Source organism: Antennarius striatus, chromosome 7 (genome assembly GCF_040054535.1).
Source record: "Antennarius striatus isolate MH-2024 chromosome 7, ASM4005453v1, whole genome shotgun sequence".
NCBI lineage: Eukaryota > Metazoa > Chordata > Actinopteri > Lophiiformes > Antennariidae > Antennarius > Antennarius striatus.
In genome coordinates, this window is record NC_090782.1 from 23,552,968 (window position 1) to 23,576,822 (window position 23,855).

At 45.8% G+C, this 23,855-nt stretch overlaps 2 protein-coding genes across 3 annotated transcripts; one reads left to right on the plus strand and one right to left on the minus strand.

Moving 5' to 3' along the window:
• Positions 1-7,276, minus strand: LOC137599465 (uncharacterized). Its single transcript, XM_068320419.1, has 11 exons — positions 7,121-7,276; positions 6,437-6,554; positions 6,272-6,388; positions 6,020-6,158; positions 5,394-5,529; positions 4,780-4,945; positions 4,526-4,627; positions 4,309-4,407; positions 3,548-3,783; positions 1,907-1,968; positions 1-1,303 (listed from the first exon to the last, which is right to left on the minus strand). The coding sequence occupies exons 1-11, from the start codon at positions 7,274-7,276 to the stop codon at positions 1-3; spliced, it is 2,634 nt and encodes an 877-aa protein (XP_068176520.1).
• A 7,132-nt stretch (positions 7,277-14,408) lies between these two features.
• On the plus strand, positions 14,409-22,858 carry pomgnt1 (protein O-linked mannose N-acetylglucosaminyltransferase 1 (beta 1,2-)). Of its 2 annotated transcripts, none has more exons than XM_068319113.1 (21): positions 14,409-14,749; positions 15,292-15,394; positions 15,983-16,098; positions 16,663-16,728; positions 17,028-17,141; positions 17,269-17,386; positions 17,850-17,948; positions 18,028-18,155; positions 18,234-18,304; positions 18,452-18,527; positions 18,613-18,696; positions 18,772-18,813; positions 18,908-18,966; positions 19,483-19,555; positions 19,642-19,770; positions 19,847-19,972; positions 20,150-20,214; positions 20,320-20,364; positions 20,507-20,642; positions 20,858-20,967; positions 21,123-22,858. In XM_068319113.1, the coding sequence occupies exons 1-21, from the start codon at positions 14,630-14,632 to the stop codon at positions 21,202-21,204; spliced, it is 1,962 nt and encodes a 653-aa protein (XP_068175214.1). In that variant the 5' UTR covers positions 14,409-14,629; the 3' UTR covers positions 21,205-22,858. The 2 variants fall into 2 exon arrangements, with proteins under 2 accessions (XP_068175214.1, XP_068175215.1); XM_068319114.1 differs by lacking the exon at positions 14,409-14,749 and adding an exon at positions 14,759-15,040.
• Positions 22,859-23,855: the final 997 nt, after the last annotated feature.

Here is a 23,855-nt window from a genome sequence, read left to right on the forward strand (position 1 = left end):
TCAGTCTTCCAGCTCTTCCAGGAACGTTGATATTTTGGGACACATTTGGTTTCGGTTTCTGTCTTTGATCCTTTCCAGGGTTCTGATGCTGTCGTCTCTGTAGATGGAGCTTAGAGGGATCTCTGCTGCCCTCATGTGGTACTCTATCGATGTGTAGCTCTCCTTCCTGATGAGATGGACATACTTGGCGTAGTAGTTGAACAGCATCTGCATCTCACCGGGGTCCAGATCACTCTCTAGCAGATCGTCGTATATCCGGTCAGCTTCATCTTGGTGGTCGGACTCTCCGTAAATGTTTGCAAGATCTATTTTGATCTTCAGTGCAGACTGCGGGTAAAGAGAAACCAGTTCCCTGTGCAGACTGACAGCTCTGGAGATCATGCTGCGTTCCAAAGGATTGTCCTTGTCTAGAAGGATCTTCATCTTGTAGCAGATTGCAGCGCAGCGCTTCAGGTAACGTTCTCGTGGATGTCTCTCCAGAGCCTCCTCGACTAAATCGATTGCCTCATCTGTAGATATGTACTTCCTGTACAGCCGTAGTAACGGTTTGATGCCGCCGTAGCTGCTTTGAGGCTTTCTTAAGACTCTTCTCGCTAGCTTGCGTGCTTCGTCCTGCACGTTTGTTCCTGTTTTAGCACAGGCCTCCAGGAAAACGGCAGCGAGGTACAGGTTGTCTGGATCCTGTTCTTTGGCGAGACTCATTTTCTCCCAGAGGTCCACACTCAGCGTTTTGTGCCGAGCAGCACTGTGTAGCGTTAAGACTAGGCTGGTGCGCCACTCCACCCCCCCTGGCTGCATCCTGATGGCTCTTTGGAAGAAGTCTGCAGCCAGAAGCTTCTGGTGTTTGCTGAACTTCATCAGGGTCCAGGCTTTCTCAGCGTAGATCTCCGGATGGAGCTCGTCCTCGGATGGAGATGGGTATTCCTCCATCAGGGCGTCGACCTTTGACAAGTAAGCCCAACTCTGTGCGTGTTCTCCCAGGTGTTGGTGCAGCCAAGCCAGGTTGCTGTAGTTCACCACCAACCAGGAACCTTCTTCCGATATGGTGTTTCTCATCTGGCGAAAAGCCTCGGCCGCCTTGCAGAGGTGGAGCCGGGCTTTATCGGCGAAGCCCAGCTGGTGCTGGATGAATCCCCGCAGGTTGTATATGTGACCCAGCCAACTGTATCCGCCTTCTGCGCCAATGTCGTCCAGCTTATCCTTGAGCGAGAGGAGTTTAGACCTGCTGGAGTCCAGATTCCAGGTGAAGTGGCACTGCAGGGCCTCCAATCTCTCCTTCACGATTAGTTTGCTCTCCGCTGCGCTGATGGAGAATAAAAAGTAAAATCATGATAGCATTAAGATCGCGTTCTAGGCTGGGAGCACCCTTCCTGTTCAGTCTGGACCTCACAAAGTTCATGTCAGGCTGGTCCGACCCATTTCAGACAGTTACACGTTGTCCTAAGTAAGACACCGAAACAGTTTTTGAGCCAGCATCCCTGGAAACTATTGATGACATCACTTGCAGCGACACTCCAGCAAACAGAATGTGGCATGTACCTTCAATGGTTGCTAGATTCATGCATCACGAGCGTGTAACCAAGTAGTGACCAGAAGTTTCAGTTGGTCAGAGGTTTAGTTACTTCCTTGTCCCTTCAGTTAGCAATGCTAGCCAAGCTGCTGACCACAATTCATCCTGCTGACCAAACTAATACACAACTGCATCCAGTACTTAAACTACCTCTGGTTCTTAAAGTTCAACTAGTTCTGGTTCTTAAACTTCAACTAATTCTGGTTCTTAAAGTTCTGGATGTGATGAACTAGAATCATGTTAACCACGTTAACTCACCTCATCATGGATGTTCCCTGTCTCCACTTCCTGAAGTTCTGCTCACAGCAGCCATAAAACCACTAATATTTAACGTACACGTGACTCGGTGGACTTTCTCCCAGTAGCAGTAGAACCTCCTGCTGCTTGTCGTCCATACTCTATAAGAGTGAGTCATGACACAGGAGATCTGCATCAGGTCAGACGGCGGCTCCTTCAAATCAAGTTTTGATTCGAGTGCGGGTTAAAAGGAACTGAGTGAGTTATTTTCTATTTCAATACACAAACAGGTGATGGGTGGAGATAAACTCTGTCTAACAGGAACAGTTGGTAAGACAAACGTCATACTCCACCCATTAGCATGTGATTGTGATTGTGGTGATGATGTCACTTCAATGATGTCATGTATCAAATACTCTCGAGCTGATAAACCAACAGTCATTCCCAGAGTTAACTCTTCTGTGGTGCTAAGCCGGGAACCTTTGTGTGTTTAGTTTGTAAATTTACTATTTTTTATATATATATTCCCAGCTCTAATCCTCTTATGTAAATCATGTACACAAACATGTGTATATAGTTACATTACATATACATGCATGAATATGTCATAATTCACATATCTTATTGCTTTATTGAACCTTGCAGGAATAAATAATCATAAATCAATTTCCTATTATCTATGGCTACAATAGAGCAAGAGAGTACAAACACATTAGATTAAGTTATACTCAGTTTTATTTCTGAACATCTATGCGGTACAAAACCACAAAATGCTGCTTTCTGGGGTCTGGGGTCATTGACCTTTGAGTGGCTGCAGTACAGATACTCTTCCAACAGGGGACACCCACGTTCTCAATGAATGAAGCTTCAAGTAATGAACCAATTTTCAAAACACAAAGGGTTTGAAAGCCTCATGAGGTCTCATTTTGACATTAATAGTTTTGGGTCATAAGCCAGCAAAATACTGAAAAGAACAAAACAAGAACAAGACTTGAGAAACAGGTAATTGACTATAGGCCGGCCCCAAACCGGATAAATGCAGAGGGTTGTGTCTGGGAGGCCCTCTGGCATAAAAAACGTTGCCAAAAAAATCTGAGTGGTTGATAGGGGTGCCAGGGGGTGTCCAAGGGGGATCATTGAAATTGCGAGTTTCACCAAGCCTTTGTAAACTAATGAGAGTCATTAGCATGAGACCTATCACCTGGGTTAATATGCTGGGTCGTTCTTTTAGAGAGCCAGACGGGTTTCAACTATGGTCATTGGAATGTGAATAGCACTGACCACACCCCACAGGGTTTATGAGCTAGGACAAGACCAGCCACCACCAGAACTGAAGAAGCCTCTTGGATGAGAGGTGAAACGTCTTCAAGAGACTTTCTTAAAGTCAGTGGATTGACTTAAACAGCTTTGGATAACCATGATCTGGATAACTGTGAACCTACACTGACACCCCAAATATTTTTTCCAGCTACCACTTCACACACCATAATTTTGGTTACCCTCATCTTGATCTTTTCCCAGGCTGTCGCTGTAATTCGCTTGAAAATACCAAAAATCGTGAAAAATACAAAATATTTTAAATTACATAATGGGAAACAACAGCCCACCATTGCTGGTTAGGGGTCAGCGAGGTTAGCCAGTTCAGGTTCTGGGTTACAGATGTCAACCAGTGCTGGTTCTGGAATGTATTCACCAACAAGCGCTAGTTCTGGATTGCCAGTGCTTGATCAGTGCTGGTACTGTGTTCCCGGCATCAACGACAAGTAATACTGAGTTCTCAGAGTCGACCAGTGCTGGTTCTGGGTCAGTTAGTTTAGCCAGTTCTGCTTCTGGGTTACAGATGTCATCCATTGCTGGTTCTGAGTTCTCCTCATCAACCACTGCCAGTTCAGGCTTTCCAGAGTTGATCCATGCTGGTACTCTGTTTCTGGCATAAACAAGTGGTCCTGGGTTCTCAGGATTGACCAGTGCAAGTTCTGGGTCAGTGAGATTAGCCAGTTCCGGATTACAGATTTCAACCAGTGCTGGTTCTGGATTGCCGGGATTGATAAGTGCTGAGTTTGACAAGTGGTTCTGGGTTCTCAGGGTCGACCAGCACTGGTTGACCCTGAGAACATATCAAGCAGTGATAGATTCAGATCCCTAAAGTCACACAGTGAAAAGTAATCATCAACGTAGAAGTCATTGTCATGGTTGCTGTGGCTGATATAGGGTTGATCCTCCATGGCTTTCGGGGACTGGACTATAAAAAAACATGGAAACAAACATTAAACATTAGGTCACCAAAGAAATCATCTGTCTTTACATTGATCCAAATTAAATCCCCACTTGACTTCCCAGAAATAAAATCCATCAAAATAAAAGAGGGAAAAGATACACGAAGAGTTGGTTCCTGAGTGCTATGACCACAAATGTAAAATACCAACTGCCCTTTAGCAAAGCAGTTAACTTTCTGCTCCTGTCAAATAGGAGTCTGAGTTTGTCTGTGTGTTCAGAATTACCTCCCTTTTTATCCAACACCCGAGGGACCTCCTGGTTCAGGAGGGTATTCCATTCCAGTCCGGAGAAGAAACAGTGTTCCTTCAACTTACAGGCCCCGTCTGGAAAAACAAAAAGGTAGTCAGATATTGATGAACGTTGTTTTACGTTTGTACATGTCCTGTCCCGAGAGCTACTGCTGACCAACTCTAGCTACACTGGTTAAGTCCTACCACTCACTTGTGCCCAGGCGGACCAGCGGATCCTTACTGAGGAGCTTATAGACAAAGTCTTGGGCTTCCTTTGGCGGTTTACTGCTGTTTGAGGGCCAAGAGAAGGGTTCTGAAAAAGAAACACAAGGAATTTGTTACCAACATTACCAAAAGGACTGAAGGGAAACTTTTTAGAAGGTAAATCACAAAGTAGAATAGACATTTGAATCATTGTTCAAAGACAGTGTGCAGATCTGCTGTGAAGTGGATCTAAAGTCTTACTGTTGATGATGGACTCGAAACACTTCCTGTCTGTCTCTCCCTCGAAGGGAAACGATTTCATCAGCAACTCGTACATGACGATGCCGAGGGCCCACCAGTCCACCGGTTTCCCATATTTTAACGACAGGAGCATCTCGGGGGCCATGTAAGGGAGAGTTCCCACCATCTGCAGGAAGAAATGAATGAAGGGAAATAAAACCTGGATAATATGTACATTTAATGATGTACAGTAATCCCTCGTCACTCGTGGTTAATGCGTTCCAGGACCACCCGCAAATGACGAAATTCCGCAATATTGTGATGAACTAATTCTTTTACTATTTACAGTAATTTAAACATTTATGAACCCTCCCCATGCTGATATTAAACCACCTTCTATCTGTCTTTCTTTTTCCCACACTCTTATAGATTGTTTAAAGTGCTTTTAACTATGAAATACACAGAAGTGAGCTGCATTCCGTGAGTCTCGGAATGCAGCGCACTTCCAGATGCTGTCAGCCAAAAGAATATGCACATGTTATCTGCAATTAGTTGAAGCCGGGCTTCTTGAAGCACGAATGGGCGAGGGATTACTGTACATTTAATTGGCATAAAGAAGAAGATAGGATACTGACCTGACATCTCTCAAACTCTGTGACAGCAAGCTCAATGTTTGAGTCTTCCGTAAGGTCCACTGTCATATTGATTGAACCGATTAATGCCAGGCCAAAATCTGCCAGCTTGACATGACCGGTGGAGCTGATCAACATACTGGAATGAAAAAAGCAGGATAATGATTGGTGTTAGATTCTGTGACAATTTCAAGGCTGTCTCTGTTCTACGCCGGGCTACATTCGTCACATCCTGGGTATGATGTTAAACTGCATCCAACCTAGAAGGATGGGCGCCGCCAGGTTCAATTGCTCAAGACTCACCATATGATTTATGGCAACCGCATCTCGTCTGTGGTGCCCCAACGACCCTCCAGGGTTATGGGATAGGGGAGGCTAAGCTAGGAAATTCATCAGCACGTCTTGCCAACCAACTTTATAGCTATCGTCAGAGTGTTCTTACGTTGTTGCTGGACCGACTTCCAGGTCCAGGCATTACTGGACTGTGCTGGTTTATGGGATGTTGGGGAAAAGGCTAGCACTACATCAGTGATGTTCTAAATGTTTGTCCCATGTTAGAAATTAAATCACAAAACAGTAACAAGAAATCCTGACTCTTGTCTCACGTCAAGGACAGACTGCCGACTCACTTGCTGGGTTTTAGGTCCCTGTGGATGATCCCGTAGCTGTGGATGTACTCTAGAGCCAGGGTGGTCTCTGCCACATACAGGTGGACCAGGTCCAAATTGAGGGGGCCATGTTGGCGAAGCAGAGCTGCACAATCCCTGCCTACAAAATCAGGAGGATTCATGAAAACAGAGTCAGGTCAGACAGATAGGAGTCCTGGGGTCCAGACTCGATACATGAAGTGTTAGCATGACAATCCACAGCATCATCCTTACCTTCCACGTGCTCCATCACCATGCAGAAGTCAGACATGGTTGCAAAGGAGCAAAGCAGAGAGACAACAAACGGGTTGTCAGTGAAGGTGAGGATGCCTCGCTCCATGGCCAGCAGGACTGGGGAGACGGACCCACGTTTTACAGACTTCATGGCATATTTCCCACCCGTCTGGTTGTGCCTAACAATGGAGACGGACCCAAAGCCGCCACTACCGATTAACCGGTACACCTCAAAATCAGCCATTTGTGCACCTTCCACAGTGGGACAGGAGGCCAGATAGGTCTAAATCAAAGACAGGAATGAATCCAACAATTAACTTGAACCAAGGCAGTCATATACTGCAACATCCCGCGACACCCCTGAATTCAGAGTTTTATACTGACCTACTTGCCTAGGTCAAAGATCAAAACTAGTGCTCTGACCTACTTTCATAGATCAAAGCATCTATGAAAGTAGTTCAGAGCACTAGCTTTGATTTAAGCATTAGCTTTGATCTATGGTCTTGCACTGGCATTCTCACTCGTCTTTCTATCTTATCTGGTTCCTGAGTGTACAAAAGTTGAAATTTGACCTTGACATCGTTTTCTCAAGGTCAAGGTCATCACCTCATTTGCATCCCCTTTGCCGCCCGAGTAATGTGCTTGTTGTTTCATCTTTCTATCTGCAAGTTGCGAAGATATTTGGTGGACATACTGACAGATGAACGGACGAACACGCGAATGCTGACAATTACAATATATCGCTGCTTTGAAGTGGGATGGAATAAGTAGTCTACAATTACTGTATTACTGAATCCTAAGATATTAAAAGGCATGAGTACTATCACTGCTACCCAGAGACACGCATACCTGGTGGAGAATCTTCTCCAGTTTGGTTTGCAACTCCATGAAGAACTCCTCACTGACCGAACCATTGTTGTATGTCTCATTACAGTCTTTAGTCAGCTGCACCAGCTGCAGGTGGATGAAGTTCAGGGCTGAATGCATGAACGTGTCTCTATCCATGTTCCTCAGTTATTGGGATTCTGACAGGCAAGTGGTTGTGAGCCTAAAGAAACAGACACATCAAGTCAGGAACATCTTCAACTGCTCACAACTTACGCATGTCAATTCAATGGCTGCGTTCAAAGACTTGCAGCAAAAATCCGATTTTTTTGTTTATATGGATTTTACAAGTCAGATTGGAATAACTACATGAAGGTAGTTGGCGTGAGAGAAGAGGATGCAGAAGACAGGGTTAGATGGAGGAAATTAATTCGCTGTGGCGACCCTTGAAGGGAAAAGCCGAAAGGAAAAGAACATTGAAACATCTTTTGGGAGGTAGTATCCAATTGCCTTTGGACAGACACATCTCAGTGTGGACAGCCCCAAACATACCAATCGATTTTGACTGTCCATCAAAGCCAATGCACCAGAAGAAAGAGCATCATGTGTTATGGCACGTCGGACGACGCCTCCGCTCCACCATCGTTGCTATGGCAACATGTGACATTGGCCAATAATGGGGCCCAGTCTGAACGTAGCAAGATCCCATTTGAACACTTGCTAAAAACTCAGCCCTAAAATTCGGATGTGAAAGGGAATCTGATTGGAATCTGATTGGCCTGCAGTCTGAAAGCAGCCAAAATACAGCAGCTTTTCAACTATTCACTTCAATGTTTGATCCCAGACTTAAGACCACCAAACAGATTTGGAAGAAAATCAAGCACCTCTGTGATAAGAGATGGACATGATGTGATTTTAGCCTAGCCTAGCCTATCCCAGAATCCCAGAGGGTCGTTTTATTTGTAGTGTTATGAATAAAAAAGTGACTTACCTGCTCTTGAGAAAGAGCAAGGCTGAAGCAGCACCATGACCCTCCAATTTATATAACATATGGCTTGATTGAATTCAAAGTGCCGTAATGTCTTTGATCAGCTTTGATTTGAGCTTTGATTTGAACTTTGATCCAAATAAAAAATTTAACAAAACAAACATTGTCCTTTTTTCTCTTGTGCGTTAGTCATATTTTTATGTAATATGTTAAAAAAAAAAGTTATGTTCATTTGACAGCACAGCAAAGTCTATGCAGTAATAGTAAGGTTCAGCCCACCACAGGTGTTGGCGAGAATCCGTGAACCACAACTGAAGTTTGAAATTGATTAGACATTGATTCTACTTCTTTACACTTGCCATTTCAACAGTAACCCACCATCGGTTCCATCCCAGCTGGACTAACAGGTTGGGGGTCAATCTTATTTACACCCAGAGATAATAAACATTGTTCAGTCACAGATGATTGATTTACAACCTGCACAGTAAGCCCGCCCAGAGCTTGTTCCTCCGTTAGTATCTGTGTATAAATATAAGTAGTGTAATTGGCTTTTCCAAATTGCCCGTAGGTGAGTGTGTGCGTGCAGTTGTCTGTGTCTGTGCCCAGGGTTTGCCCCGCCTCACGCCCTTGGCTGGGATGGGCTCCAGCTCCTCGCGACCCACGCAAGTGATTGATGTGGTTAGAGAAAATGAAAAAATTATTTAAGTAGTCTATGTATGTCTTATAGACTGTTTAAAGCACTTATAGGGAGGGTTCATAAATGTTTAAATTACCGTAAATAACTAAGTAAATAATTATTTGCTATATTGCGGAATTTTGTTTCGTGGGTGGTTCTGGAACAGATTAACCGCAAGTAACGAGGGATTGCTGTATTTATACCCATACACTGTGTGTTCAGAAAAAAAGTTGCCACCAAAAAAAAGTCACACTCTAGTATTTTGTTGGACTGTCTTTGGCTTTGATGACGGCATGCATTCCCTGTGACATTGTTTCAATAAATTACTGCAATATCACAAGAGTCATTTCCATCCAGTGATTTATTATTGTTTCATTAAGATCTTGCATTGATTATGGTGGGATGTGACCGCTGGGTAAAGCCGTCTCCTGCACATCCCAAAGATTCTCAATGTGGTTTGGGTCTAAACTCTGCAGTGGCCAATCGAAGTATGAAAATTATATCTCATCCTTCTTGAACCACTCTTTTCCAATTTCAGCCCAATGAAAGCCGGGATTTTCATCTTTCAGATGACTTTATTTTTCAGGATTTTTAAAAGAAAAAAGAAATCTCCTCTACTAATTCCTCTGTAGGGAAGTTTTTCTTTCACTCAATACATATATTTTTTCACAGACAATATAAATGTATAAGTAATACATATGTAAGTATAATTAATAGCCATGTAGCAGTACCCTAGGAGCATCTTGTGAGGTTTGGTGCTTTGTTCAAGAGTACCTTAACAGTTTTTGGAAAGCGAACTGACACCTCTCCAGGTGCCAGTTTCACACACCAGAATTTTGGTCACCCTGATCCTTAACTGTCCCCAAGCCAAGTCATTGTAAACAGAATGATGATCCAGAAAATCTCCATAAAACGTTCATAAAGTGCCGGTTCTGGGTTGCAGATGTCAACCAGGGCCTGTTCTGGGATATTTTCATCAATCAGTGCATGTTCTGGGTTGTCCAGGTCGACCAGTGTTGGTTCCGGTTCTAACATATCAAGCAGTGATAGATTCAGATCCCTGTAGTCACACAGTGAAAGGTCATCATCACCGTAGAAGTCACTGTCCTGGCTGCTGTGGCTGACATAGGGTTGATCCTCCACCGTTATGGGGGACTGGACTGTAAAAAACATTGGAAACAAACAAACATTAAGTCACCAAATAAATCATCTGTTTTTACATTGGTCCAAATTAAATCCCCACTAGACTTCACAAAAATAAAAACCATCCAAATAACAGATGGAAAAGATACTCGGTTCCTGAGTGCTATGACCAAAAATCCAAGTTTAACCATCAACAGCAACATGTCTGTGTAGGTTCTCAGTGATCCAGGTCATGGTTATCCACAAGCTGTTGAGTCGATCCACTGGACGTTAAGAAAGTTCTTGAAGACGTCTCGTCTCTCATCCAAGAGACTTCTTCAATTGGATCAACAGCAACAGCCCTTTAGCGAAGCAGTTAACTTTCTGCTCCTGTCAAATAGGAGTCTGAGTTTGTCTGTGTGTTCAGAATTACCTCTGTTTTTATCCAACACCCGAGGGACCTCCTGGTTCAGGAGGGTATTCCATTCCAGTCCGGAGAAGAAACAGTGTTCCTTCAACTTACAGGCCCCGTCTGGAAAAACAATAAGGCAGTCAGATATTGATGAACGTTGTTGTACGTTTGTACATGTCCTGTCCCGAGAGCTACTGCTGACCAACTCTAGCTACACTGGTTGGGTCCTACCACTCACTTGTGCCCAGGCGGACCAATGGATCCTTACTGAGGAGCTTACAGACAAAGTCTTGGGCTTCCTTTGGCAGTTTATCTCTGTTTGAGGGCCAAAAGAAGGGTTCTGAAAATGAAGCACAAGGCATTTGTTACCAACATTACCAAAAGGACTGAAGGGAAACTTTTTAGAAGGTAAATCACAAAGTAGAATAGACATTTGAATCATTGTTCAAAGACAGTGTGCAGATCTGCTGTGAAGTGGATCTAGTCTTACTGTTGATGATGGACTCGAAACACTCCCTGTCTGTCTCTCCCTCGAAGGGAAACGATTTCATCAGCAACTCGTACATGACGATGCCGAGGGCCCACCAGTCCACCGGTTTCCCATATTTTAACGACAGGAGCATCTCGGGGGCCATGTAAGGGAGAGTTCCCACCATCTGCAGGAAGAAATGAATGAAGGGAAATAAAACCTGGATAATATGTACATTTAATGATGTACATTTAGTTGACATAAAGAAAAAGAGAGACTAACCTCACAGCCCTCAATTTCTGTGACAGCAAGCTTAATGTTTGAGTCTTCCGTAAGGTCAACTGTCATATTGATTGAACCGATTAATGCCAGGCCAAAATCTGCCAGCTTGATATGACCGGTGGAGCTGATCAACATGCTGGTATGAAAACAGCAGAAATATGATTGGTGTTAGATTATGTGACAGTTTCATGACTATCTCTGTTCTACGCTGGGCTACATTCGTCACATCCTGGGTATGATGTTAAACTGCATCCAACCTAGAGGTATGAGTGCTGCCAGGTTCAATTGCTCAATACACACCATATGATTGATGGCAACTGCGGATCGTTGAGGAAATGCTGGCGCTACATTCACCAGACAGGTCAGTCAAATACAATCTAAATCCTAACAAGAAAGCCTGACTTTTGTCTCACATCAAGGACAGACTGCCAACTCACTTGCTGGGTTTGAGGTCCCTGTGGATGATCCCGTAGCTGTGGATGTACTCTAGAGCCAGGGTGGTCTCTGCCACATACAGGTGGACCAGGTCCAAATTGAGGGGGCCATGCTGGCGAAGCAGAGCTGCACAATCCTTACCTACAAGATCAGAAGGATTCATGGGAACAGAGTCAGGTCAGGCAGATAGGAGTCCTGGGGTCCAAACATGTACTCGATACATGAAGCATTAGCATGACAATCCACAGCATCATCCTTACCTTCCACGTGCTCCATCACCATGCAGAAGTCAGACATGGTCGCAAAGGAGCAAAGGAGAGAGACAACAAACGGGTTGTCAGTGAAGGTGAGGATGCCTCGCTCCATGGCCAGCAGGACTGGGGAGACGGACCCACGTTTTACAGACTTCATGGCATATTTCCCACCCGTCTGGTTGTGCCTCACGATGGAGACGGACCCATAAGCGCCACCACCGATTAACCGGTACACCTCAAAATCAACCATTTGTGCACCCTCCACAGTGGGACAGGAGGCCAGATGGGCCTAAATGAAAGACAGGAATGAATCCAACCATTAATAAGTACACTCTACAATATATAGTATTATTACGAGTGAGGTGAAAAGAGAGAAGTAAAGAATCCTAAGATATTAAAAGGCATGAGTACTATCACTGCTACCCAGAGACACACTTACCTGGTGGAGAATCTTCTCCAATTCAGTTTTTAACTCCATGAAGAACTCCTCACTGACCGAACCATTGTTGTATGTCTCATTACAGTCTTTAGTCAGCTGCACCAGCTGCAGGTGGATGAAGTTCAGGGCTGAATGCATGAACGTGTCTCTATCCATATTCCTGGTAGTTATTGGGATTCTGACAGGCAAGTAGTTGAAATAAGAAGAACTAGCTGAAATGAGCCTAAAGAAACAGACACGTCAAGTCAGGAACATCTTCAACTCTGTTCACAACTCAAGCAGGTCAATTATTGAATTGAATTGGCTGCCTTCAGAGTGTTTATATGGATTGATGCAGATGGCTCTTGTAGTTTGAACAGTCACATATCACATAAAACCCGATTTTTGCAAGACAGATTGAAAACCACTTTCGGGAGGTAGTTTTCAATCGCCTTTGGACGGACACGTCTCGGTGTAAGCAGCCTGGGACACTCCAATTTGTTTTGACTGTCACAGCCAATGCGCCAGTAGAACGAGCGTGACGCCTTATGGTGTGCTGGTCAACGCCTCCACCATCGTTGCTATGACAAGCTGTCAAATCACCAATGAATGTGTCCCACTCTGAACAGAACATACTTGTTAAAGGCAGAGTGTACTGTCAGCCTTAAAAATCGGATATGAAGGGTAATCTGATTGGAATCCGATTGGCCTGCAGTCTGAACGCAACCAAAATACAGCAGCTTTTCAACAATTAACAATTTATTCACTTCAATGTTTGATCCCAGATTGAGGACCACCAAACAGATTTTGAAGAAAATTAAGCACCTCTGTGATAAGACATGAACGTGGTGTAATTTTAGCCTATCCCAAAACCCCAGAAGGTTGTTTTATATGTTGTGTAATCAATAATAAAGTGACTTACCTGCTTCTGACAAGGAGCAAAACTGAACCAGCACCATGACCCTCCCATTTATATAACATATGGCTTGGTTGTATCCAATACCTTTAATGTCTTTGATCAGCTTTGATTGAGCTTTTGATTTCAACTTTGAGCTTTGATCTTAACAAAAAACATCAAAGCCTTTTCTCTTTTTAGTCAGTTTGAAATTGGATCGGAAAGATCAAAGCACATGGAGAGTAAACCAAGAAAGCAAATATAGAAGAGCAATAAGAGTAATAATAAAACACTATATGGTATTTGCAAATGTATTTATTTATTTGTTACTTTCTTTTGGTCATGTCAACTGGAACCAGTGCAGTCACAGACCGCGACACCCCTGAATTCAAAATTTTACCAACCTACTTGCATTGATCAAACATCAAAGCTAGTGCTCTGACCTCTCATAGATCAAAGCACTAGCTTTGAAGTATGGTCTTATTCACAATGGCCCTCTCCCTCGTCTTTATATTTTATCCGGTTCCTGAGTGTACAAAAGTTAAAGTTAAACCAATTTGTTAAGCACATAACTCCACATGTGTTCATGTGTATGCAGATGCATATACATACATATTCATTTCCTTTTTGTGCACCAATCTTGTCTTTTGCACAAATATGGCTGCTTTTTGTTCCTACGATTGCCCCTTGGGACAAATAAAGTTTTTAAATTGAATTGAAAATATACATATGTACATATATACATATACACACGTGTATATATATTGGGGGCGGCAGTGGCTCAGTGGTAGGATCGTCCAATGTTCCAAGATGTTCGATTCCCGCTCCCGTCCAAAAACACCCCGGGTGTGAGCTGACAGTGGGAGGTGTCAGCTCACCTCTGGAGCGCTGCTGAGGCGCCCTTGAGCAAGGCGCCATCCCCCTCACAAACTGCTCATTTGGGCGCTCCACAAAGGGGCTGCCCGCCACCCTACCTCCCCATGCATGCTTACAGGCCCCCCTGTGTGTGGTTGTGTGTATTACAGGGGCCTGTACACATAAATATATATGCGTGTGACTGACTAACATATACTAGAGTTTGCATTCTTAATTTCCCTTAGGGGATTACAACAGCATATAAATTTAAAAAATGAATCAAAATCACACACACATATATACGCACACATATATATATATATTTACATATATATATTTATAAGATATATATACATATATACTCTAAATCGTACACACACACGCATGTACGTGAAGAAGTATATTTTCTGTTTTCTGGTTGTCCTTTAGGGGGCAGTAGAGAACAGAGGGACACACAACACCACAGAAAAAAAACAGCTCCTTGTGACGTAGTTTGTCCGCGACAGGAACACGGAGGGTCGTGTTTCCTTGTTGTGGGATGAAACCAGTCGCGTTTGTCTCCACACCGGATTAAAATCTCTGCGTTACTCCTCGTTACCCTCGAGAAATCCGTGACTTCCTCACCGGGAACCGGGTCTCCGCCGATGACGTGACGGGCCGCGGTGCGTCGGTCGGGTCTGGAGCGGCACATGTCCCGGACGTAGGAGCCGGAGGAGCTCTGTCGGGGATGGAGACCTGGACCCCCAACCCCCGGGCCAAGCCGTTCGTCCCCCGCCAGCAGAGGAGCTGCTACCTCACCTGGAAGTACCGGCTGAGCAACCGGCGGGCGGTGCGCCGCTGCTGCCAGGTGAGCAGCAGTCACGTGGTTTGGTCCAATTCCATTGATGTCCTAGTGTTGGAGCGTGGAGGCTTCGTGGTTTACAGCAAGTTGAAGGTCCAATCAGTGAACGCGTCATGGTCCAGGTCAGGACCTGGAGAGATGATCAGAACCTTCTTCCTGTACCGTCCCTGTGTTCCATAGTCAGCTGGAGTTCAACACACCTGCCTCTCATCCAGGAGCTTCTCTGGTCCAGTTGACCTCCGTCCACACTGAGATCTCCCAGGACCTGCATGGCTGAGGCTCTTCTTGGAACCACTGGTCGGGTTACCTTCCCTGTTTCCTGGCCAGTTCTGCCTTTGAGTTCTGATGTAATGTGTCGTGGGTTCAAACAGAAGCTGGAACACGTTTGCTTTAGGGTCAGATGTGTGGTTCTAACTTCCTGATCAGAGCTCTGAGAGTAATAGTTTGTTTCCCGGCCGATGCATTGACTCGTATTGCACGTATTGGAAGGTTGGTTCTCCAGTTGAACTCTGTGACCAACAGATGATGTAATGTTTCCTCCTCTGCAGGCGGGGGCGGTGCTGTTTCTGCTCATAACGGTCATCGTCAACATCAAACTCATCTTGGACACCAGACGAGTGGCTGATGAAGACGCAGCATCTCAGGAATACGGTGAGGAAGATGCACTCCAAGAGGGCAACCCAAGAAAAGTTCTTGACCCAGAACACAGGCTGGGTAGAGACCAAGCCGTCGCGCTGTAGGTCCTGTGTATGGCCACAGAGTGCCACACTTATTTATGACTAAATGTAACCATGCATAGGTACTGTTGTTATTATTAGTATTATTAATAGTGTCAATATTGTCAATATTTTTTAATGTTATTATCAATATTATTACTATCTTTCCCTGACTTATTTTTTTCATCAATGTATAATTCTGTTCTGCTCCTGTAACGTCTAAATTTCCCAGTTTGGGATAAATAAAGTATATCTATCTACCTAGAACAAATCAAACTCATTGCCTACTACATTTTTGAGAACGTCTTTTAGTTCTAGCATCGGAAGCCTTATCTGGACCCTCGGTCCCAGATTTAAGGGTCCCTGACATTGACAGAGGTCTAACTGTTGGTTTGGGAAGTCTGACCCTCATTGTGGCTCCAGCCTGCTGCTTCACTTCCTGTTCAGAGTGTAAAGATGGGTGTTGGTTGTATGTTATTTAGAAAAAAATGGCCCTGACATTATTCTCTGTCCTCTCCTGTAGAGGACACCGTCCCCAACATGGAGACCCCCCGCAGGCCGGCTAATGGACGGAAGATTTTGGACATCGAGGTCTACTCGAGTCGCTCCAAAGTGTATGTGGCTGTGGATGGAACCACTGTGAGTTCAGCTGGCTGCCTGGTTTCGAACATATAAACCAGTGGTTTCTTCTTATGTCAGTCACCAATAGAAAGGATTTACTCACCCAACCCAATCCCCAACCCTGACCTCAACCCTTATCCCAACCGAAACCCCAACCCTGACCTCAACCCTAACCCCAACCCTGACCCCAACCCTAACCTCAACTCTAACACCAACCCTAACCTCAACCCTTATCCCAACCGAAACCTCAACCCTAACCTCAACCCTATCGCCAACCCTTTCCCCAACCCTAATCCCAACCTCAATCCTAACCTGACCTCATCCCAACCCTGACCTCAACCCTAACCCCAACCTTTCCTGTCAGCCAGCAGTAGAAATTTTTTCTCACCCAACTCTAACCCAACCCAAACTCTTCTTAAGTCAGCAGTAGAAAAGATTTACTCACCCATACTTGACCCCTAACCCCAACGCCAACCATAATCCCACCCCTCACCGCTGACCATGATGGCTATCCTTACTCTGCTAGCCTGTTAGCTGGACGGTCTTCATTGTCCCATTGAATCAGTTTTGATTTTGTCTCAGGTGCTGGAGGATGACATGCGGGAGCAGGGTAGAGGCATCCATGTGATCGTCCTCAACCAGGCAACCGTAAGCACTTTTTGTTTTATTGCTGTCTGGAGCTCAGAAATAACATCCTCTCTGGGGTGTGTTTTTGTTATCAGAAATAAAGAATTAGACACTAGACAAACATTTAAAACATTCAAAGCCTGAATGAATGAAGCCTTTTATTCTTTCTGAGTAGGAGTTGAGAAGCTGTATTCACATTCAGACCTGATGTAAACCAACTGAGGAACATGAACGATTGCCTCCTTCCTCCAGATTCTGTTGGAGCTCCTCAAATGTCCATTTTTATTTCTTGTCATTTGTGACATGTCTTTGTGTGTAAGGGTCATGTGATGGCCAAGAGGATATTTGACACATACTCTCCTCATGAGGATGAAGCCATGATCCTCTTCCTCAACATGGTGACCCGTGGTCGAGTTCTCATCTTCACCATAAAGGTGAGTCATTATTCAAGTTCTGAGCTTGTTCTCTACATCTCTGTTGCATTCAGGTTCTAGTCCTGTGGTATTCATGCAGACATAGACAGTGACTGCCTGACTACTGGCTGGTGTGTTTGTCCTTTAGGATGAGGGGACGTTCCACCTGAAGGACGCTGCTAAGAACCTGCTGAAGAGTCTGGGCAGTCAGGTGTCCGTCAGCCTCAGCTGGAGGGACATGTGGACGCTGGTGGTGAAGAAAGGAGGTGAGGAATCCACGTCAAGTAACCGTTAGTGCTTCAGTCCGTCTGGTGAAGAATAAACCGAGAATCTTCTGCTTTCGTTGATTCCACATCAGACTGATCAGATCGTTATCTGATAAGAATAGCTTGATTGATCCACGATGCAGTGCTTCAGGAACTGATGATGAATAAACGCACATTAGGAAGTATCAAGAAGAGTAGTAACGACCAAATTAGAATAACGGAAAGACTTGTACCTTAGTATATATAGAACATGAAATATTAGCCATTTTCTAGTGAAGTGTAAAGACTAAATATGTAAACGATGAAGGGGAAAAGTTGTACAGTGTAATGGCCTTGGGCAGGAAGTCCATATTTGGTAGTTGTCTAGGTCATGGGAATGTAGTGGGTTAACTAACGTCTATCCATCGTCTGTGGATCATTATTTATCAATGAGGTGATCTATAGGGTTTCTATGGGTTTCCAGGTCAGGTGTATGGAGAGAAGAGTTCAAAGTCTCCGGCGCTTTCCACCTGGGGAGACCCGGTGCTGCTGAAGACCGAGGTGCAGCTCACCGCGTCTGAAGGTAACACTGGGTTCGGACAAAAACAGACATAGCCTCATTAGCACCGGGTGAAGATGTGGATGTTCTGGTCTGCCTGCAGAGGCCGAGTGCCACTGGGCCGACACCGAGCTCAACAGGAGGAGGAAGATCTTCTGCAGCAAAGTGGAAGGATACGGCAGCATCTGCAGCTGCAAAGACCCGGCACCCATCGAGTTCAATGCCGAACCTGTAAGTCACCGCGAAGGGCTGCAAACCCTCAGGGAGACTCACCGTGATCCTCTGACCTTCTGTGTTCTCTGTCCCCAGCTGCCTTTCAATAAGGTCTTCAACGTCCCCGTGGCGGTCATAGCGGGGAACCGGCCCAACTACCTCTACAGGTAACCGTGGTTACGTGTTTAGGGTTAAGGGTTAGGATATGGGTTAAGTGTTAGAGATGAGGTTAAGGATAGGATCAGCTTAGGTTCAGGGTAACGATTCGGTTTGTCTGTCCACCTGATGACTAATGAATGAATGTTTGTTTCCAGGATGCTGAGATCGCTTCTTTCAGCTCATGGCGTCAATCCTCAGATGATCACAGTCTTCATCGATGGATACTATGAGGTAAACAGTCCAGGTTCACACAGTGAAACAGTCCAGGTCGACACAGTGAAACAGTCGTAGCGGTGTGTGTCTGTTTCTGACCCAGGAGCCCATGGATGTGGTGGAGCTGTTTGGACTGAAGGGACTCCAACACACTCCCATCAGCATCAAGAACGCCCGGGTGTCTCAGGTAAGGTGCAGCTCCTCAGAGGAAGGGCTGCTGGTCGCCCGGTTCTTCAGTCTGACCCGGTCTGATCTGTTTCAGCACTACAAGGCCAGCCTCACCGCCACCTTCAACCTGCACCCAGTGAGTACCTGAGGTTCTGTTCGTGTCTGATGTGTCGGGTCGGGTTCAACTGGCTGTCGGTTGTAACGTAGGCATCGGGTTCTGTCTTCATCAGGAGGCGGACTACGCCATCGTTCTGGAAGAAGACCTGGACGTCTCCATCGACTTCTTCAGGTATGCAGTGGAGACTCGGGTCCAGTTCTGGTTCCTGACAGTCACAGCTCAGGTGTCTTCTGGGTCCAGGTTATCCAGTCGTCCAGTCTTCCATATCTTTAACACAGGTCCAGATGTTACTGGTTCTTCCTTACAATATTTGGACCTGAGGAACCGCACCTGGGACGGCCCTCAGGTGACAAAAGTGATGCATTGTGGGTGTCTTCAGAGTTCTGTTGAAGGACTTACTTCTCTGTTTGTGATGGGTCTGGTTCTGATGCAGCTGGTTCTGATGGGGCTGGTTCTAATGGGGATAGTCTGATGGAGGTGGTTCTGGTGGGGCTGGATCTGATTGGGCTGGTTGTGATGGGACTGGTTCTGATGCAGCTGGTTCTAATGGAACTGGTTCTGATGGAGCTGGTCTGATGGGGCAGGATCTGGTGGGGCTGGTTGTGATGGGACTGGCTCTGATGGAACTGGTTCTGAAGGGGCTGGTCCGATGGAGCTGGTTCTGATTGGCTGGGGTCTGTTTTTTAGTTTCCTGAGTCAGACGATCCACCTGTTGGATGAGGACGACAGTCTGTACTGCATCTCCGCCTGGAACGACCTGGTGAGTCCCGACGGCTCCGCCCATCCTTGACCTAACAGTGGAATGGTCCCGGGTGGGATGACTGATCAGAACCTCTCGTTGTCCAGGGCTACGAGCACACCGCTGAGGACCCAGCGCTGCTCTACAGGGTAGAGAGTATGCCCGGTCTGGGCTGGGTCCTGAAGAAGAAGCTCTACAAGGACGAGCTGGAGCCCAAGTGGCCCACGCCCGAGAAGGTAGGACCAGAACCAGCATTGTCGTAGTGGAGTCCGTTGAAACGAGAGCAGGGTTCTGACCGGTTCTGACCTGCAGCTCTGGGACTGGGATATGTGGATGCGGATGCCAGAACAGAGGCGGGGCCGAGAGTGTGTCATCCCTGACGTGTCCCGATCGTACCACTTCGGCATCATCGGCCTCAACATGAACGGATACTTCCACGTGAGGGAGCATGACACCACCCCCGCACACACAGCCCCAATCCCCCCATCCCAAACCCTAACCCTCACCAACACTAACCCCACCCCTTACCCCAGCCCCCCCATGCCAACCACCATGTTTGGGTGACGGTGGTCACAGGTTCACAGGTCAAAGGTTCTGACTGTGGTTGTCTCGTAGGAGGTCTACTTCAAGAAGCACAAGTTCAACACCGTTCCCAACGTGCAGCTGAAGAGTGTGGACAGGTGAGTCCACTCAGATCACATGACGTCCTGGTCTGGTCTGTGCTGGTCTGTTCGGTTCTGTTGGATCTCAACCTGCTGGAGGAACATTTTGGTTCTTGTTCACAGTTTGAAGAAGGACTCGTATGAGGTGGAGATCCAGAAGCTGCTGAAGTGAGTCGAGCTTCGTATTGATTAGAGATGAAGACCTGCAGTGGTTGTTACAGTGTGTGTGTGTGTGTGTGTGTGTGTGTGTGTGTGTGTGTGTGTGTGTGTGTGTGTGTGTGTGTGTGTGTGTGTGTGTGTGTGTGTACAGGGAGGCGGAGCTACTGGACCACAGTAAGAACCCATGCGAGGACTCCTTTGTTCCGGACACTGAGGGGCGGACCTACATCATGTTCATCCAGATGGAGACGGAGACGGACGCGTCCACCTGGACGGAGCTTGCCAAGGTGAGTCAGACTAGGGCCGGGGGGGGGGGGGTCGTCACATTGCCATGGAGACAGGAGTCTGACGATGAGTCCTAAGGATGTCTTCCGTTTGCCATGTGGTCGAGGCTCATTATTGAACAGAACATGTGACATCATCAGGAGGTCTGAGCTGATTGGACGACTGGTGTCTGACACGTTCACCCAGGCTCATTGTCTGCCCCCCACCCCTCCCGCAGTGCCTTCACGTCTGGGACCTGGATGTTCGAGGATACCACCGAGGACTCTGGAGACTCTTCAGGAAGAGGAACCACATCCTGGTGGTGGCCACGCCCATCTCACCTTACTCGTAAGTCTGCTCTGGTTATGGGGGGGTGGGGGGTCATGTCGTGGATGAAGCTGTGGTTTGAGGCAGTTGGTGATCGATTGAGGAGGTCTGGAGACGACTTCACCTGGACACCTCACTCTTCCCCCCTCCATCTCCTCCTTTCCCTCCATCTCCAGCGTGAGGAAGCCGGCCAGTGTCTCTCCCATTCATCTGGAGCCTCCACCCAAGGACGAGGGCGTAGCCATGGAGCAGCTGTGACATCACAGACACACCTGAACCAGAGCCTGTTCTCCGGTCCAGCCTGGCCACTCCCAGGTGTGATTGTTCCAGAGGCATTCTGGGAGTTGAAGTTGCTTCTTTTTGGTCGTAGACCAAGTGATGAGCGTCCACCTGCTCCACCTGAACGGGTCGGGTTGTCCAGCAGCTGCGGTGTTCTGTTTCCATGACAACCCTGAGTGGTACAAAGGACGCAAACGAACGCTTTCCTGTGTGACGATGCTGTGATTTTATTTATTTGTCCTCATTTCAGTTTTATTACGTTTGAAACTTTTTAACGATGTGAAAACGGAGCTGATATATTTTTGATGCAGACGATCAGGTTATTTTCAGGACGACTGATTACGGGCCCGTAATCAAACAGGTGAACTGCATCTACGCCACACTTATATATTATACACTGTGTGTACGCCGACCGCACAACAGTCACACAACGCAAAACCGCTCCACACTGACCAGCGTGAAGGGAAAGCCGGGTCCAGGCTAGTCCCTGGAGCTGGTCGAAGGGCCACCGATCATCACAGAGCCTCGTGGGAAAGAGGAGATGGCGTTGAGGTTGTGGTGCCGATGCCACGCCCGCATCGCCTGAATCTTTTTACTTTTGTCCCCCTTCAGCCACTGTAGAGATGTGACAATGTATAATTGATTATTGGTCCCATAGGTCAAAGTTCACCCAAACAGGCAGCTTCCACTTTCAACTGGTTCTCTTGTTTGTAAACAAAACAAGAAAACATAATTAATAAAATAATCATTAAAAATTATAATACTGAAAATAATTGGAATAATCAAATAATACCAGCTAATTATTATAAAATAATTATAATTACATTATATAATTAATATAAAATGTTATCATTGTTATTCTTTCATTATAATTATTATCATAAAATAAAAAATACTTATAATTTTAATAATAGGATTATATTCAATTCGAAAACCTTTATTTGTCCCCAAGGGACAATTGAAGTCACATAAAGCAGCAGCATTGGTGCAAAGGAAAACACATAATCACTGCTCTACGTGCCGGCTGGTCAAACACACAAGCAGTGACTATAGTATTAATAATAATAATAATAGAGTAATAATTCTAAAATAAAATAATTGATTCATTACTCTAATTAAAACAATATTGACGTGATTGGTCCACTGTGGTGAACATCTAATAGCTCTTGACATGTCTATCGGTGTTGGTCCTCCTGATGGCGCCGTCCTTCACACCCGCTGCTGTGACAAACAGCGTTTTTATTTATCATTGAAAATCTGATGAAATGACAAAAAATAATTTCAACTCTTAGCAAAGTTTGTTGACAACCCTTAGCTGATGTTGACGGGGTCCTGATCCACACAAATAACCTGGGGAGGTAAGCATCCATCAATGTCCGCAATGCTGAAAGAGTGTGGTCACATGACCTGAACCACTCCTCTGTCAGCGCTACAGTGTTCTTATTAATCAGGTATTAATCGACTGGTGATCATTCAGACATTAACACTCCACCGACTAACTGAATGAATGTCCTGTTAGAGACCATGTGGTCCTTGAACCGGATCTGAGACCAGCTTCCTGGTTTCAGAGGGAGGTCTCTGATGATCTGATGCAGGCCAGCCTGTCTGAAGTGAATAAAGGTGTTTCTACTGAGTACCCGTGTGTTCATTCTGACGCCTCGCCTCGCTGACCCCCATCGTCGTGGTGTTGCTGTCAGGAAGTGTCTCTGGTGAGAGAAATGTAAATGGTTGGTGTCTGTGGTTTGTGGTTGATGGAGGATGACCTTGGCTGCCGGTCATCTGACCTTCATTAGCTGTGATGTCACAGGAAAGAGGATCTCTGTGTTGAATGAAGTCATTCACAGCTGGTGCTGATCTTCTGCCTGGTAGGAGTCGTTGAGTCGCGTAGGTTTATGATGAGAGGGAGGACCAGCTGGAGGAGTAGGAGGTAAGGAACTATAAGGTGGAGGAGTAAAGGGTCTCGGCGTGTCACCCCCAAGCAGTCTAGCCTCCATCTTGGACCTGAATTGGGAGGTTGTTTCTCCCAGGTTCCCTTCTAGCATCCTAGGAATGGTCAGTGTTCCTGCATTTGGGAGCTCAGCATTCCAGTGAGATGACAAGTCATTATGTCCCTCAGATATTAAGGTGCTTGATTGGTTAGAGCTTTGGAGGTGAGCAGGACAACCTTAAGACATTTAAACCGAAGTTCAGTTTGTCCGTTGGTCTTGAATTATAGCATCTATTGGGGAGACAGTCCTAAACCGAGGTACAGGTCCTGGCCAAATACGTAGAAAACTGTGACTTGGTGTTTTAGCCTGTCTAGGAGGTAACTGCCCAGTAAGAGCACTTTGTGGCTCCTTCGGTCGGGCACAATATCCACATTCTCTTCAGATGACTAATCAGGGGACTTCTGTGTGTCTGACTGGCCTTGTTCAGTGGGGGGACAATAGTCTGGGTCTTCAGCTGGACAACAAAGGACAGACAAGTGGTGGAACAAGCTAAGGTGAAGTTTGTTATGAACAAATACAGATACTAGTCCTCAACTAACATAATTGTTTCTGAGAGGTTGTTCATAGCTGAATTGTAAGTCGTTTTTTATTAAATTTCAATAAGTAATCTCCATTTGAGTAGTAATGACATTTAAGTGTCAT

Coding starts and splice junctions, on each gene's coding strand:
- LOC137599465 (XM_068320419.1), bottom strand. CDS start 7,276: ATGGATAGAGACACGTTCATGCATTCAGCCCTGAACTTCATCCACCTG. Junction 6,159..6,271: donor GGTGATGGAGCACGTGGAAG/GTAAGGATGATG, acceptor CTGATTTTGTAG/GCAGGGATTGTGCAGCTCTG. Junction 5,530..6,019: donor AGGGACCTAAAACCCAGCAA/GTGAGTCGGCAG, acceptor TTTTCATTCCAG/TATGTTGATCAGCTCCACCG.
- pomgnt1 (XM_068319113.1), top strand. CDS start 14,630: ATGGAGACCTGGACCCCCAACCCCCGGGCCAAGCCGTTCGTCCCCCGC. Junction 15,395..15,982: donor CGCAGCATCTCAGGAATACG/GTGAGGAAGATG, acceptor CCTCTCCTGTAG/AGGACACCGTCCCCAACATG. Junction 18,697..18,771: donor AGAACGCCCGGGTGTCTCAG/GTAAGGTGCAGC, acceptor GATCTGTTTCAG/CACTACAAGGCCAGCCTCAC.